At 52.8% G+C, this 17,239-nt stretch overlaps 1 protein-coding gene across 2 annotated transcripts; it reads left to right on the forward strand.

The window, feature by feature from the left end:
- Positions 1-4,930: 4,930 nt before the first annotated feature.
- TLE7 (TLE family member 7) lies at positions 4,931-12,574 on the forward strand. Of its 2 annotated transcripts, XM_013050805.2 has the most exons (9): positions 4,931-9,287; positions 9,408-9,430; positions 9,607-9,665; positions 10,071-10,283; positions 10,392-10,633; positions 10,822-10,963; positions 11,098-11,251; positions 11,801-11,874; positions 12,191-12,574. In XM_013050805.2, exons 1-9 carry the CDS (start codon positions 8,980-8,982, stop codon positions 12,293-12,295), a joined length of 1,320 nt encoding a protein of 439 aa, XP_012906259.1. In that variant the 5' UTR covers positions 4,931-8,979; the 3' UTR covers positions 12,296-12,574. The 2 variants fall into 2 exon arrangements, with proteins under 2 accessions (XP_012906259.1, XP_044932220.1); XM_045076285.1 differs by having other exon boundaries at positions 11,801-12,277.
- The last annotated feature ends 4,665 nt before the right edge of the window (positions 12,575-17,239 follow it).

Consider the following 17,239-nt stretch of genomic DNA (forward strand, 5'->3'; position numbering starts at 1 on the left):
TAGATTTTATGATCAAGAGAAAAGTAATTAATAAAACCCAGAAAAAGGACATCAGCAGGCAGTTTTAAAAAATATTAAAATAATAAAGAGATGTTTAGTCTCCGTCCTCTAAGGATTGAAAATGAAACATGCACACAGTCATACACTCCGACCTCTCTTTCACAGACCCTCCAACAGACACACACATAGCTACAATGTCCCCTATGTATGCAGAGACAGTCCACCCCCAGAGGCCACTGACACCTGCCCTTCCGTGCTCTGTAGCTCAAGCAACCACTGTTGGCTAGGGATGCTATCTTGAATATTTCAAAGGAACCATTCCTGTTAGAAAGCAAATGATGTGATATAGGACCCCAGCAGAGTGTTGGGGGGATGCCATTGTGTGTAACTCCCATCGCTCTGCCCCCAGGCTCCTGGCAGCTGAGCAAGGGTGGAGGCCAGACCCTGGAGCCCCCCCAGAACATAGGAAGGAGCATGGCCTTTCTTCCCACTGACTATCTGACCCCGCTCCTCTGGCAGTTCCAGATGATACACTAAGACCCAGGCCATGGGTCCATGTCCTTCATTTACTTAGAAACAGGCCCAAAGATGGATGGCACTACCTCTGGGCACACAGCAAATGAGCTGTTGATGAGGTCCTTTTACCCAGGCCACAATGCCACAGCACTCCCCAAACCATCCTGGTCCATGAGCAGCCACTAGTTGGGTTTATAACCAACTAGGCCTGGTCCTGGCTCCCAGCAGGGTCTAGCAGTTTCTCTGCCATGGCAAGACCAAGGTGGGGATTCTAGGAGGGTCAAGAACCACTAAGGATAGAACCTACTGTCTGGAATTGGCTACCAGTGTCCTATGTGACCATGGTCTCTCTCTGGGTCTCAAGCTCTTGTCAATGGGTAAGGGCTGGTCCCAGAATTCAAGGCCCTTCCCACCCAGATGGCCCTTGAGGGTTTTCTTCCTCTCTGTAGGTTTGTTACTGTCCAGGACAGGTCCTCTGCTCAGAGCCTAAGGACAAGAGAAGGAAGAAAGACACCTGCAGAACCTCATGAAGTTACGTGGCTCCATCACCCAGTAGTCCCGCCATCTTGTATCCTCAGTGCTCTTTACTGCAGCCCAGGGCTGCCTGGGTCCAGTGGAAGCCTTATCAGGAACAAAGGAGCCATGGCACTGGAGACCTCGGCCACCCCACAAAAGCGCTTCTCTTTTTCTGAACTGGAGCTGTGGTCCCGGAAAGGCCAGGATTAAATAAACCCTTTCTCCCTTGGTCCCAGTCAGTGTGCTCTACCCCTATAGCACACCCTTCCAGCCTGGCCTGTCACACTGGAAGGGCCCTCAGAGGACATCTGGTCCTGCCCTGTCCAGGTCAGAAGGACAAATTGCCACGTCAGAGGAAAATGGCTGTCCACAGTCGCCCAGCAGGTCAGGGGACAACCTGGGGAGAAAGGCCAAAGCAGGACAAGTCTTCAGGGTCATCTGGGGGAACAAGAGGCCCGGCACAGCTACTCCCAGGCTGGTAACCCCCTCCTGGCACTGGGGCTGGGGGTTGTGAGAAGAGGCTTCTGGACCTCTACCTCTGAGGTCCCCACTATCCCCAACCATAACCCCACTATGTGTCATCCTGTCTCGATAGGGAACTGAGGATACCAAGTCTGACCAATGCTGGGGAACGGAAGATGAGGCCAACCTCGGTAGTCCGTAGTTCGTAGTCCCCGTCTACGGTCTATGGGCGGGGGAGCTCCCGGCAGTCCCCTCCCCCGGCTCTCAGGCCCTGGCGCTGCACAGACCACGTGGTCCCCAGCAAATCCAAGTCGTGCCAGGGCTCCCGGGCTCTAGTCTGGGTTTGAGCCCACTCTGCGGGGCCCTGGCTCCTCCGCCTGTCCTCGGACTGCCAGCGGCCCGAGCCTCTCTTCCGCTCCAGCTCTCCCTGCCACGGCTTGCCAGCCCTGGGTGGCTCTGGGATCCTGCAGTGTGACCCACCCTTGCCGGCCACCGAAGTCCCACCCGCGCTCAGCCGAAGCCCAGCCTCCGGGAACCCCCCCGCGCTGCTCCGCCGGCTTCGCCCAGCCAGCTACGGTAAGGGGCAGTTGGGCCACCCGTTCCGAGTGTCGGCCACCCTCCTTTGGCCTGCGAACTCTTGGCCCACGTGTTCCCAGGTTAGGGACTGGAGGCTCCGGATCCCAGCCGCCCCGGGCCACCGCGCGTGGGTAGGGAGCCAGGCGACGGCTTTCTGCGGCCGCCTCACTCCCCCGCCCGCACCGGGGCGCCTGGCCGCCCTGGCACTATTTTGGCCTCTGTGTGACAGCGGGCCGGGCCGCGCGCGTCCAGGGCCCTGTGACCTGCACTTGGGCATGAGAAGCCATTAGCAGCCAGTGGCCGCCAGCCTCGGGCCCCTGCTGTCCCCGGTGGCCGGTTCTCTCCCTGCAGGGCTCCTGACGCCCAGCCCGCTCTCCGCAGAGCCGCCACCGTGAGGCTGCCGGCCGCGGGCGGCTTCTCCCTGCCGTGATCCCTGGAGCATTGTCCTGGGGCAGCCGAGCCTGAGCTCTTAGTGGCAGCTCTTCTGGAGATCCGGCGGGGGTGGGGTGGACCTGACCTTAGACGCCAGGCAGGGCGGGGTCCGCAGGACTCTTAGAACGCTTGGGCCAGCGTATTGCAAACTTCTCAAGAAGTAGATCCCTCTCGACCCATCCCCTCTTCCCCGCTCCCCACCCCACAGGGAAATCTTAGAGGCGCATATTGTATACTCTTAAGTAGAGCCTGTGTGGAAGACCCCGGGGTGGGGTGGGGGGCAGTTGCCAGTGGGTCCCAGAGTCAAGGGCAGGGGTTTTGCTTAAGGATGATGCCTTGGAAGGTAAGAGAGGATACAGGACGGAAATTGGAACGTGTTCCACAGAATCCAAGAGTCCCACGCAGGGCCACGGATGTGAGGTGGCTGGGAAGACAACAGATGAGGGAGATGGGGTCCCCAGCTGGGCTCCCCGGTGAAGGACACATAGAAAAGAACGGTGAGTTGGCCTCCCCATGGCAGTGGGGGAAGAGAGTTAGTAGAGGCAGCAGAGGCCTAGTCATCCCTTCTGCCCAGAGGGCTCTCGCTGCCTTCAATCTGAGCTCACCCAGCCGAGCTCCTTCAATCTGAGCTCACCCAGCCGAGCTCCTTCAATCTGAGCTCACCCAGCCGAGCTCCTTCAATCTGAGCTCACCCAGCCGAGCTCCTTCAATCTGAGCTCACCCAGCCGAGCTCCTTCAATCTGAGCTCACCCAGCCGAGCTCCTTCAATCTGAGCTCACCCAGCCGAGCTCCACACCCGCCTTGCTGGCCTCCCTGGTCTCCTTCACCAGCACTGGGTGCCCCGCGCTGGGTCCTCCACCAGTTCTCTGAGCCCTCGACCTGAAATTGCTGTTTCACCACCTTATCCTGTGGACCACGAAGTCACTGGGGGGTAGGAGTGGGGGCAGCTCATCTGGCTAGGCCAGACCTTGCTGGTCGAATCATTTCAGTTGAGCGGATAATGTGAGTCAGTAAGGGAAGACGTGTTTCATGCCTGCGTTTATATGGTTTACATGTCTTCTTCAACAATGGGTGTCCAGGTGAATTCTCAGGGAGGCTCTCATGCTGAAAGAGAAATAAATTCCCGGGCTTGGGAGCCATCAGACAAGCACAGCCATCAAGCGCACTGGCCTAGGAGCGCTGTCATCTTAGAATTTGGTTGCATTCCAGTTGCCCACCAGAGGGCGCTCCACCCCCAAATAAAGATCCGGAGGCTGACGTTGGAGATCCCGCTCTGGTGACTCAAGTTCTCTGACCTCGGTGTTTGCCCCCTCCCCCGGCCCGCCTCCGGTGCTGCAGCGCACCGTCCCCGCCCCCAAGCTGCCATTACACTATAGCTGGCCAGGGTGTCTGGGGACAGGGGCACCTGCAACTGGCTGGCTCTTCTCCTTGGGGAGCAAAGATTAAGAAAACCACCAGTTAAACTGCCTGGTGTTTGCTAGATGAAGGAAGAAAAAAAAATGCTGTGGGAACTTGCAAGACCTCTAACTCATGACAGAACGACAGTTTTTCTTTCTGGTGGTTAAATACACATGACATAAAACTGACCATTTTAACTATCTCAGAGTGTCTAATTCAGTAGCATTAGGTACATTCACAGTGTTGCATACCCATCACCACCACCTAGTTTCAGATCTTTTCCATCAACCCGAAAGGAATTCTCTATTAAAAAAGCAGTCTTCCACCCCCAGCGCCTGGCAAGCACTAGTCTGCTCTCTGTCTCTATGGATTTGCCTATTCTGGGTATTTCATGTGAACGGAATCAGACAATATGTGGCCTTCGTGTCTGGCTTTTTTCACTTAGTGTAATGTTATCAAGGTTCCCCCACATTGTAGCATGAATCGGCACTTCCTTCCTTCTTATTGGCAACTAATAAGTCATTGTGTGGATATAGCACATTTCATTTCTCCATCCATCTGTTGATGGGCACTTGGGTTGTTAGCTTCTGTTTTCAGTTCTCTCGGGTATATACCTAGGAGTGGAATGGCTAGTGTATGTGGTAATTCTGTGTTTAACTTTTTGAGGGACTGCCAAACTTGTTTCTACAGGGGCTGCACCAGTTTACGTTCCCACCAAGAGTGCCCAGGCATTCCAGTTTCTCCACACCCTCATCAACATTTATTACTTGCTGTAATTTGTGGTGTGGTTCTATCCATCCTAGTGGGTGTGAAGTGGAATCTTGTTATGGATTGGATTTGATTTCTATTTCCCGGGTGAGTCCTAATGTTGGGCATCTTTTTTTTTTTCAAGATTTAAAAAAAATTATTTCTTTGACAGAGATACAGCGAGAGAGGGAACACAAGCAGGGGGAGTGGGAGAGGGAGAAGCAGGCTTCCTGCTGAGCCGGGAGCCCAGTGTAGGGCTCGATCCCAAGACTCTGGGATCATGACCTGAGCTGAAGGCAGACACTTAATGAATTTAGGAAATATGTCTTAAATAAGACTCAAAAAAAAAAAAAAGAAAAAGAAAAAGAAAAGAAAAACGGCCAACCTTAAAAGACTAGATAAGCTGGGCTGAATTAAAATTAAGAACTTCTGTTCATCTACAGACACCATTAGGAGAGCTCAAAGGCCAGTCTGAGACTGGCTGGAGACACAGCTGGGGTATATCCTCTGCCAAAGGATTCATAGACAGTCCAGAGAAAGAACCCCTATGATTCAAAACAGCTCCCTCACAAACATATTTTTAAAAATCATGTAGGCCTGGCTTTGGACCCTAGCTCTTCTCACCTGTTCAGTGAGATCCTGCCCACAAGGTTCCGAGCCCCCGAATTAATTCTTGTATTTCCAAACTGGGGATAAAATCCCTGCCTCACTGTTGTGTTTCCTGTAAGAATAAAAAAGGGACTCATTCGCCAAAAATGGATCCTCGGTCAGCTGGGGAACTCTATCAATAGCCCTCTGTCCCTCCCTCACACATGGGAGCTCCCCAAGGACTTGGGGCAGGTGTTGGGCTGGTCTCTGGTAACTTGTTCAGAGTACAGGGGAGTGTAAATGTGATATGTGAGTGGACAAAGAACAACATTCCCGGCTGAGGGAACAGCATGCGAGAAGTGTGAGGGTGGAAAGGTACAGTCAAGTTCTTTGGGGGGTCGGGTTAAGGTACAATCGGGAAAAGTGAGAACAGGCTGGGCTTGGCAGGGGACAGATCTTAAATACCGGACTGAGGATAATGCCAGGCATTATTGGGAAGGCCACAGGCAACCATAAAAGTTGTGGGACAAGGGGTGCATAAATGATGGGGAATGAGGGAGAGACGGAGAGCTTTGGAGAGAAGAGATGAGGGGTAGTAAAAGATTTCTCTGTACACAGCAGCGATTTCAGGAATTCTGCTTCGAAAGAAGGAAGAAAGGAATCGGAGTGAAAGAGAGTATGTGTTCAGGGGGAGGGGTGGGCCGGAGGTAGGGGGTTCCTGGGGGAGAAGAGCGGGAGGGGGATCACGCTTCACCTCCCGCTCACTCCTGCGGAAGGGGACCACCAGGCAGAGGGGCTGGCCGGGGTTCTCCAATGGGGCACCTTTTTGGAAACAGTTTGGGTCCCCAACCACGCCAACAGAATTAGGGTCTCTGGGGTGGGTCCTGCAATCCAGGGGATTCGGGTGCTCAAATTGGAGACCGTCCTGGCCTGGTAAGTCAGCCACTGAGGAGAGAGGCCTCCCTGGTCTTCCCTTTCAGAGACACTGGTGAAAGACAAAGCGTCCCAGAGCCCGGCGCATTCAGGGCGGCAGAGGTGGCCCCTTCCTCTCCCTCCGCAGCCCATAGTAGCCTCAGCGCAAGCCAGGCTTCACCCTAATGGGGTGCACCTGGTGAGGAGAATCTGCACAGCTCAAGCAGCTCTCCGTCTCTCCGCACAAACTGGCTCTTGGGGCCGGCCGAGCCCGAGCCCGAGCCCGAGCCCGAGCCTAAGACCCAGCCCTCAAAACTTTCTCTCTCCATCTTGCCTCCAGCCCTTGACTTTCCTCGGACCCCCACGCCATCCCTCTCCCAAGGCCACGGGGGCTAATAGGAAGACGTCAGTGGTGGCCACGCCCCGGAAGACACCCGCCCCAGGTTCTGACCCAGGGCTTGATTATCAATTAAGCTAAGGTTTAAAAATAGCAGCCCTGCAGGGGAGAAGGCTGTACCTGGGCGTCCCAGCGCGGGTTCAGTTCTGCGGCCTTCCCTTCTCGGCTTTGACCTTCTACCTTCAGGGGTGAGTTTCCTGCCAGTGGGGGGACTGGTGAGGGCCTGACTTGCCGGCAGGAGGGACCCGTTCCCCTCCAACACACCCCCCAGCCCCGCAACTAACATTTTGTACTGAAGCTTGCACAACAGTTGCGGGTAAGGGGAGGGGTCCCTGCATTTCCAGCTCTGGGGTGAGAGCAGAGGGGGTTTCAGTGATGTTGATTCTTCCCTCTGCTCTTTCTAGAAAGGCTTGTCTTACTCTTAGGGCGAAGTCCTCTTCATATGTGAGATCCTGGCTAAATGGCCCCACTGCCTTTAAGCTTCACCTGAGGGCCGCTTGCTAGTCTCTTCCCGCCTCGCCTCACCTCACTGGCCGGCGGGGGCGGTGGGGGGGCGGGGTTGTTGCTCTGCGAATTGGCCCACTTCGAGGAGCCTGATGCGCGTCAGGGTGCATTTGTTAAAATTTTTAAACAAGTACGTAGGTAGGCATCATGAGGATCCCAAATTGTCCTATGGGGGAAGATGAGAAAGCAGGATTCAGTCGAGAAAAAGACTCCGGGTCTAGCAATTTTAAATTTAGGTTCAAAGAGCCACACCTGTGCAGAAACGAGCCCAAGCTGGGCAGAGACCCATCTTCCTCCTGCTCCTCTTGCCCGCGTGGCAATTTGCACTCCCAAAGGCAACTCCTCCTCCTAGGTTCTTAGGTGCACACAAACATATGCAAAGACAGGTTCTAATGGCCACCCTCCTCTCTAAAGCTGCGCGTTAGGCACTTTGTTCTGAACCTTGGATCCCTCCCTGCCCTGACCCACCTGGGAATTGTCCTGGTCCTCCAGGTTGTGTCCTTTCTTTTCCTAGCGGCTTTGTATTCCAGGCGATGCAGGTCCTGTGACGTTTCACCGGTCCCTGCCGGCCGCGGGGTTTGTCACCAGTCCCCTCCCGTGGACGGGGGTTTGTCCAGTCACCTGCTGTCCGGGCCGGCGCTGCGGCTAGAGCCTCCTGTTGCCTGGACTTCAGTGTTAGGTCAGAGGGCAACGGCCTTTGTACCGTTTTTGTTTTGGGTTTTTTTTTGTCCTAGAGGGAAGAATCAAATGGCTGAAGAAGCGGCTGTTTTGTCTTCCTTCTGGTGGGGAGGCAGGAAAGACACTGTTCAGAGCCAGACCTGGGCAGGGAGGGGGAGGGGGATTTGAACCTTTTCCTTGTGTTTTCTAGTTATTTGTTCACCTGAGCTTCAGTTTTTAAAATATGTAAAATGTGGGGAGGATGCTGTGGGATCACCTGTGTCAAGTGTTTAGTTCAAGGCCAGATGCAGAGCGAGAGAGCTCGAGGCGTCCAGTAGCGTCCAGAGTAGTGGCGATACAGCTGCCTGACATCGTCCCTGGGGTGACTCTGGGGTGACTGCCCGTGCATGTGGGGGGCGTCAGGGTCTATGAGCAAGGACCAAGCTTGGTCGGCCAGCATTGGTTCCCTGGGGAAGATCCTTTTGTTTTGTCCCTGAGCACCTGTGCTCCACTGTGGAGCACTGGGGCTCCCCAGGCCCTTTCTGGGGCTCCCCGTTGGGAGGCCTGGAGGAGAAGGCACGTGGTCTGCCTTAACGTCCTCAAAGCTCTGGTCCCCGGCACAGTTCACAGATGAATGCACTCGCTGCCGGTGACAGGGCTGCTGCTACCGTACAGAGTTCTGTGTATTCTACCTGCGTGATTCCATTCATTCCTCAGAATTACCCTGTAGGGTAGGAGAGACGAATAGCCCCACCAGCCAGCCCCTCGGTCATGGGGGAGCCTAGCTCCATCCAAAGGGAACCTCGTGTTTGCCGCATGCCTCTCGGTTCTTCCACGCTGCCCCCTCAAGGCAGGGAAGGAGCCTGTGACACGAGCAGAGTTGCCCCATGTTCACATTGGGCATGAGTCCTCCGTGGAGAGGTATGGTGCCAGACTAAAGGGTGACTTGGATTTCGTAGGACTAGAAATGTCCTCTGTGGGTCTGGAAGGAAAAACAAACCCCTGCTACTAACCTCTCCAAACGTCTGTGTGCACTTTCGCCCGTAACACCATCCCGGCCAACATGTAGGATAAACCACTGGTCCACAGCCAGTCTTTGGCATCCTTTTGGCAACACAGTGTTCTCGGACCCTTGCAAACAGACCCCCAGCAGGGCCCATGCCTGTATCTGTGTCTGTTCTCTTGCTGCAGGAGCTCAGGACGAATTGGCTGCCCGGACGCTGTTGGAACAGCCCTAGAACTGGGTGACTAGGGGACTGCACTGATCTGAGAGCATGAGTAGAGAGGAAGATGAGGCATCGTTTCGTATACTCCGTATTTATGATGAGCCCGAGGAGATGAGCAATGTGCCCCAAAGCTCTGATAGTTCCTCCCAGTCCCACCAAGCACAGTCCCAACCAGAGGGGGTGTATGGAATGCCCCCGCAGGCCCCCAGTTTCCTGACACAGCGTGGCCTGCTTTATCAGGAGACGAGCGCCGGCATCCCACAGCAGTGGGTCCTCCCGACTCTGGGCAGATCTGAACTCCAGGCCAGTTGTCTCCCCCAGGCAGAGCCAGAAGCAGCCGCAGAGCTGGCCCCCAGGTAGGTGTTGCTTGAACCAGACTGGGGGAGGGAGCGGGAGCTGTCCTGGGGAGAGGAGATCCTGGCACCGAGCTCTCCAGATCACACTGTGTCCCCCTACCCTTCGTCCACGTGTCATAGCTTCCTGCCAGGACCCAGGTTTGGTAAGTCCCAGCTTGGACGTGTGGGCAGGGGAGGTGGCAGCCCCAGGCCGGGCCTCAGATGGGGGACGAGGCGTGAGGCCTGGTGTCGGGGAAGCAGGCTTCTCCTTGGGTCCCGCGGTCCCGTTGCTGTGGGCCACCCTCTCCGTGAGCCGGTGGGCCTTGATATTTCCCTGCAGGCCAGCCTTGCCCCTCACCTCCGCCCAGGGAAGAAGTCTGGTCGTTCTTCAGGACAGTTGTAAGTGTCTTATTTTCTCTACGCTTGGGATCTTTGCCTTCCCCGTGCCTCCCCAAAAGAGAAGCTAGTAAGGGAAGGGGAGGGCATGTGGCGTGCCTGGATTCTCTCCCATAGCGGTGGCTGTCCTGCAGCTCCCTGCTGCCTTTGAACTTGTCTGCCAGGCTCTCACTGCCACTGTGTGGGGCCTTTGGCTCACAGTGTCTCCTCTTCTAGAGCTGTGTCGGGAGCGCGGGGGGGGGGGGTGTCTGAGCCGGACCCTGCTGTCAATGCTGGTGCCGGAGCTGTCTCAGAACCTCGGGTGAACACTGAGGAATTCAGTCAGAGGACCGGGCAGGTGGTTGCCCATGGGCGATGGAAGGCCAGGACTGTGCCCTCTGATGGGTACCCGCGTTCTCCTCTGCCCAGCCGCCTGTTCCCAATGAAGCGGTGGTTAGGCAGAGGGTCCCCCGGCGATGCTGGAAGGTTGGCAGGCTCCTCCACGGGAAGAAAGTCTACGCCGTGGCCATCAGCAGCTCGACTCACCACGTGTACACGTGTGGCCACGGCTACATTAAGGTCTGGGACGAGAGTGCCCTGCATGCCCTCAGCGAGGCCCCACAGGCCCAGCTGGACTTGCAGGTGAGGGGTGTTCGGGAAGGGCTGGGGGAACCTAGACGTGACCTCTGTCGTGTGACGCGGAGCCTGGCCCTCGAGGAGGTTAAGTGAGGGCGGGGACTGTTCCTGCAGGACCACCAGAACTGTGTCCTGGCCTGCAAGCTGTTCCCGGACGAGCAGTGCCTCATCACCGGGGGTCTGTCCCAGAGCCTGACCCTGTGGGATCTGGCGCCCACACCGCGCGTCAGGGCCCAGCTGGCCTCCACGGGCCCCCTGTGCTATTCCCTGGCGCTCTCCTCCAATGCCCAGATCTGCTTGGCGTGTTTCAAAGGATTTGTTGAGATTTGGGATTTGCAGAACCAAATCTTGATCAGGTACACCCCCGGGGAGGGCAGGGCGGTGAGGTCTTTGGGAAGGCCCGTGTCCCTTTCTGGACCTCCCTCGCCCCTCTGTGCAGTAGGACTCGGTGAGTCTGTGTGGAGACTAGATGTGGGGGCTTCCTGGGCCCGAAATGTCCTGGTGTTGAGACAGTGCATGAACCTCGGAGATCTTCTCCTGCCAGGAAGCACGAGGTCCCTGAATATGGGTCCCGCTGCGTGGACATCACAGGCAATAAGTTCTGGACAGGAGGTGAAGACACCAGACTCTATTCCTGGGACCTGAGGAGCTACCAGAGGTTGCAGGAGCACGAGTTACGGCATGAGGTGTCTGGCAGCCCCCAGTGGGCTGCGGGCGGTCCCCGTGGCCGGGAGTGGGGGCCTGAGTTCCACAGGGGGGCGGGGTGTGAATGACCGTGTAGACGGCTTGGACCGCTGACTCCGGTCCTCCTTCCAAACAGATCCTCAGCATTACCCACGAGCCCACTGAGGAGTGGGTGCTGGTAGGCCTGAGAACAAGCGACATCATAATTCTCCACACACACCGGCCGGAGAAGTTTAAGGCAGTCTTGCATAAATACGTCAACCACCACAACCTCAAGTTTGCCTCCTGTGGTGAGTGGAAGCCAGGTGACCCCTCTAGGGGTCCTGTCCCTAACCCCCAAGGATGTCTGGTCTTCTGCAGAGTCTGGGTCCAGCCTTGTTTCAGGCTCTGTTCTTCCCTCCCCAGCCCCAAGCCGGGCAGAGTGGAGACCCAGGTGTCCGGTTCCCTGCTGCTGTCACCTCTGCACCTGCTTCTCCACTGCTGCCTCTCCCCCCATCTCCTGGCCTCCTACCTGTCTTCTGTCCCCATCCGTCTGCTCTCCGACTCTCCCTGTAACGGTGCCTTCCTACACAGAACAGCAGCCTGGAGACCAGGGCCAGCAGAAAAGGCATGAAGCCCCATGAGATTGTCCTTTTGTGCAGTGATATTGAGCCCCGTCCCGTGTGGGGCAGGAGGGAAGGGCCAGATGAGGGAATGGTTTGGCTCTTGTCTCTGGTTTTTCTAGATGGGCACAGTGGGCCAGAGGAAGAGCTTCTCTCTGCTCAGTCACCTGGGGGAGGGACCTGGGCCCGGAATGCAAGCTTGGTCTCTGGCTTCTTCACCTGCCTTTCCTTCGCCAGGGAGCTACTTTGTGACCGCGATCGACGAGTCGATCCACTGCATAGCCGCACCTTCTCTACAAAGGTTGTTTCAGGTATCGAGAGGAGGGTTCTGCAAACCCAGGCTCTCAGAGCTCATAGGCCCAGATCCCAGTGGGGCGGGTCCCGAGGACAGTGACAGAAACTATCCCTGGGGTAGTATATGGGGCCCTTTACTAGACCCAGGGGAATGGGAACTCCAGGTTCTGTGACCTCATGGGCTCCACCGTGAGCCCCGAGACCTGCCCCGTTGTCTCCAGACTGAACCTCAGGTCTGTCCTTCACCTTGAAACTGCCCCCAAGTGTGGCCTTCATCTGTGGCCCACGCCTGGCCCCTGCCTGTAATCGATCTTCTGGCCTCCTTCCGGGTAGGTAGAGGAGCCGACAGATGTCCTGTGTTGTGATGTGTCTGCTGACAACCAGTATCTGGTCACGGGCTCCAAGAACAGTGCCACGGTTTACCAGCTCTTGTACTGAAGTTTGCGTGCTGTGTTCCTGCTGGCGAAGACCCAGAGGAGGCCAGAAGGCCGAGGGCATGGCAGCCTCCATGGCCTGATACCTTCACGTGACCCTCGGTGTCACGTGAAGACCCTCCGTCTGCTTCCTCTGTCCCAGACACACCTTGCCTGTGCTCGCAGGTTTTTATGATATGACGTAGGGGGTTTTTCCTTTGTTACTATTCTTACTGCTGATTTCTGGGTTTGGGTGGGGAAACTTGCCTTCGTAACTAACAAAATAGAAAAGCAAAAACCAAAATGGCATGATAACGTGGTCAGTTTTTTCAAAGAGCAAACCCTTGTGATGGATTTCTTAGACCCCACTCAGCAACTTCCAAGGTGGGGAAGGAATTTTACAGCAGACTTAGTTTGGCTTGCAACTTTTTTTTGGCGGGTCGAGATGTCTTGGAAACTTCAGAAAGCTCAAGAAGAAAGGCATGCACCTGTGCAAACCCTTCAGGCTGTGTCACGGAGTCAGCACCCCATCAACCCTCCATTCCTGACCCAGGTTAATACTCCATGAGCTGGTCTAACCATATCCCAAGGAAGGGCTTGCACTCTCCCTCTCTCTCTCTCTGTGTGAAGATGTGTGGCTTTATCTGAGTCTTTGGAAGGCCTGATTTTTGTTCTGGCATTCTGTAATATTTTTGTCTGGGCCTCTGCAGGTAGATAAAGCCCAGCTCCTGAAATCAAGCCATAGAGGCCTGCTTCCTTATCCTTGCCCATTCTGCCTCCTCTTTGTTTGCTTAGGGTTGGCACGGCTGAGACAGCTCAAGTTTGTAGCTCAGAGTTGTCACTGGCAGGAGATGCAAAGCCAGGGACCAAATGTGCCATCCTTTGACCGAGATACAGTCAGGTACCTAGGTCTTGCCGACGGATCTTGAGTAAGGAATGAGTCTCTCATTCCTGGATCAAGGCTAAAGGAGTCGGGGGCATTCCACCCCCAGGTTCTGGGTCCCTTCTACCAGCTCAAGGCAAGGAGGTGGAGGTTCTTGGGGACTGCGGGGCCATGAGGTGGAAGCATCCACTGCGCCAGACACAAAATTACAAATGTCCACTGATAGATGAATGGACAAGGAAAATCTGATATATTGGTAATACAAACACAAGGGAATGTCGGGTTCAGCCCTTAAAAGGAAGGAAATTCTGACCTCTGCTGCAACACGGGTGAACTCTGAAGGCCTTGTGGGAAGTGGAATGTCACAGAAGGACAAATACTGTGTGATTCTACTCCTGTGAGGTCCTCCGATCACTCAGAGACAGGCAGCAGAAGGGTGGTTGCAGGGGGCTGAGGGAGAGAGAGAAATGGAAGGTGAGTGTTTGGGGACAGAGTTTCACTTCTGCAAGGTGACAAGGATTCTGGAGATGGAGTGTGGCCCCAGTGACACAGCAGCTTGGGCGTGCTCAATGCTGCTGACCTGTACACCTCCAGGTGGTGGAGATGGTGTGAGATCTTTACGTGCCCTTTACACAATTAAATCAACAACTAGGGAATTACAAAGATCAAGTTCAGAATAGTGGTGATCTCTGGGGAGGGAGGGAGAGAAACTGGGTCGTAAAGTGAGAAAAAGGGAGCTTTGACTCCATCTGCAGTGTTTTTTTTCTTCAAAAATGAAGTTAGTCAAAATGAAAACTGAGCCCCTGGATGAGACCATCAGGAAAGGGGACCGACAGGCCACAGAAGGGGAGAGGATATTTGCAAATCCTATTTCTGGTCAGGAACTTCTATCCAAAATACACCAGGAATTCTTATAACTCAACAATAAAAAAACAAGTAAGCCAATTGTACACAGGGCAAAGGATTTGAATAGGCTTTTCTCCAAAGAAGACACACAGATGGCCAGTAAGCATGGGGAAGGCTGCTCACCATCACTGGGAACATGCCAACAAATCCACCCTCTAGGAAGGCTAGAATAAGACAGACAACAGCAGGTGTTGGTAAGGATATGGAGAACATGGAACCGTAAATGGTGCAGCTGCTTTGAAAAACAGTTCGGTAGCTCAAAGCGCTCACCCTAGTTACCACGTGACCCAACAATCCCACTCTCACGCATGTGTCCGAGAGAACAGGAAGAAGAAAACCATGTAAGGGCGGAGGCAATAACTAGAGTGATAAAAGAGTTCTAAATTTTTTTCCGGGAAAGTAAAAGTCTGGAGTGCTTGGCTGGCTCAGTCAGTAGAGCACACCACTATTGAGCTCTTAGTGTTGTGAGTTTGAGCCCCATGTTGGGCAAAAAGATTTTTTTTTTCTTTTTAAGATTTTATTCGATAGAGAGACAGTGAAAGAGGAAGCTGGGGCAGTGGAAGAGGAAGAAGCAGGCTTCCTGTTCAGCAGGGAGCGGGGCTCCATCCCAGGACCCTGGGATTATGACCTGAGCCTAAGGCAGACGCTTAACAACTGAGCCACCCAGGTGCCCAAGATGACCTTAAAAAAGAAAAAAAGGTAAAAGTCCCAGTTAATAGTAGTCTTCATAAGTCAAGTAGTGGCATTGGGACTTCTAGCTTAATTACTAAAAGAATATTAAACAAGGGTACAGTTTCACAATAGAGGGAAAATGTTGGCATAATAGAACATAAGAATAACATTAATATTAGTATTTATAATCAGTATGATCTTAATATGTATAATTTGATATTAATCTATGGATATAATAATAAAGCATTCCAAAAGAAGAGAGGATATATGTTAACTAACTAGAATTAAAAAAAAAATTTTTTTAAGATTTTATTTATTAGAGCATGCGTGCGGGAGCACATGTGTGTCTACATGTGGGTGGGCAGTGGGGAGGGCAGAGGGAGAGGCAGGCTCTCCTTTGAGCAGGAAGCCCACCCAATTCGGGGCTTGATCCCAGGACCCTGGGATCATGACCTCAGCCAGAGGCAGACACTGAACAGATTGAGCCACCCAGGTACCAGTTAAATAACTAGAATTAAAATAAAACAGGCAGAACAAAAAGGGAAACCTTCTTCAAATGGTAGATTTAAATCCAAACATACCAGTAATTGTATTAAATGCAAACAGAGTAAATATTCCTATTAATTTGTAGCAGTTGTATGACTGTGTTAAAAATATCTCAAATATGTGTTTAAGAAAGATATATATATGTATATTTAAAGAGATGTATATTTAAGAGAGACATATATATTTAAAGATTTTGTCAGAGCAGAAGCAGGGGGAGCAGCAGGGTCCCCACTGAGCAGGGACCCCAATGCCGGACTGGATCCCAGGACCCTGGGATCATGACCTGATCTAAAGGGAGATGCTTAACTGACTGAGCCACCCAGGTGCCCTTAAAAGAAACATTAAAACAAGGATAAAGTATGAAACTCAGAAAAAGATGCTTCTATACACTAAATCAAAGCAAGCTGATATTACTATTAGACCACACGTTTAAAATGAAAAGCTACTGGCAGTAAAACAAACACTTTGTAAGTGTTCAATTCAGGTTCATTTCAGCAGGAAGACAGGAGAATTCTATGCTCCATGCATTAATATGGACTCAAAATATATACAAATTGACAAAACAGACAAATCTATCAATAAGCAATATTTCAAACAGACCCAAAAAAACCACAGATTAAAAAAAAAAGAATATAGGAGATGAACATGAGTAGAAAATGTAGTTCATTGCCTATGACCAATACAAAATACATACTTTTCCCCACATACACAAAAAGCATTTACAAAATGCGATCATACACTGAGCTATAAATTTCAGTGGATTTAATTCTTTTTTTAAAATTTTATTTTATTTATTTGAGAGAGAGACAGTGAGAGAGAGTATGAGCAAGAAGGTCAGAGGGAGAAGCAGACTCCCCATGGAGCTGGGAGCCCGATGTGGGACCTCATCCCGGGACTCCAGGATCATGACCTGAGCTGAAAGCAGTCGTCCAACCAACTGAGCCACCCAGGCGCCCCTCAGTGGATTTAATTCTTATAGAGTATATTCTATGACTAGGGTGCCTGGCTGGCTCAGTTGGTAGAGTTATGGGATTCTTGATCTCAGGGCCTTGAGTTCAAGCCCCTCACTGGTGTAGAGCTTAGTTTAAAAATTAAAAATGGGGGGTGCCTGGGTGGCTCAGTGGGTTAAAGCCTCTGCCTTTGGCTCAGGTCATGATCTCAGGGTCCTGGGATCAAGCCCCACATCCGGCTCTCTGCTTGGCAGGGGGCCTGCTTTCCTTCCTCTGTCTACTTGTGGTCTCTGTCTCTGTCAAATAAATAAAGTCTTTTAAAAAAATTAAAAATAAGTAAAAAATACACATATATAAAAACTATATAATACATATATTTTATTGATGTGAAGAACAAAGGCAAAATAAATGAGAAATTTTCCTCTAACTTGCAGCCCATTGACAAATACTTGAGGCAGGCCTAGTATGACATTCCTCCCGAAATTCCCGACGGTTTTACTGTTAATGCTTCGCTAAAGGGAAAAACCACCTTGGCTAGACGATCCCTACCTAGGCCTCCAGGATCCTCTAAATCTTTAACAGACGAAAATCCTTTTGGAAACTTCCTTTGTCTTGACCTCCCCCAGCTCCAAAGCGGATCGTCACTTGCCCCTCAACAATCCCAGCTCTGCTCCGGCCCAAGGTCCTGCCCTGGGTCTGTAACAAAGCCGCCCTTTTTGCACCAAAAACCTCTCAAGGATTCTTTCTTGACTCTTTGCTCGGGAACCCCACTTCAAACCACATCGCTACGACCACAGTGCGACCAATTAAGATAGAAATGAATAATAAAAACTAGAAATGTCCCTATTTTGGAAAATAAGAAATACCCTTCTAAATAATTAATAAAAGACTAAATCACAAAGTAATTGGAAGCTATTGTAAACCGAATAATCAAAACTTGCAGGGGTCAGCTGGAGCTGTGGGTAGAGCCGTGGCCTCGCCAGGGCCGCCAGGGTCGCGCCCCACCTTGCTG

Source organism: Mustela putorius, unplaced genomic scaffold, assembly GCF_011764305.1.
Source record: "Mustela putorius furo isolate JIRA1106 unplaced genomic scaffold, ASM1176430v1.1 tig00000174_pilon_pilon_pilon, whole genome shotgun sequence".
NCBI lineage: Eukaryota > Metazoa > Chordata > Mammalia > Carnivora > Mustelidae > Mustela > Mustela putorius.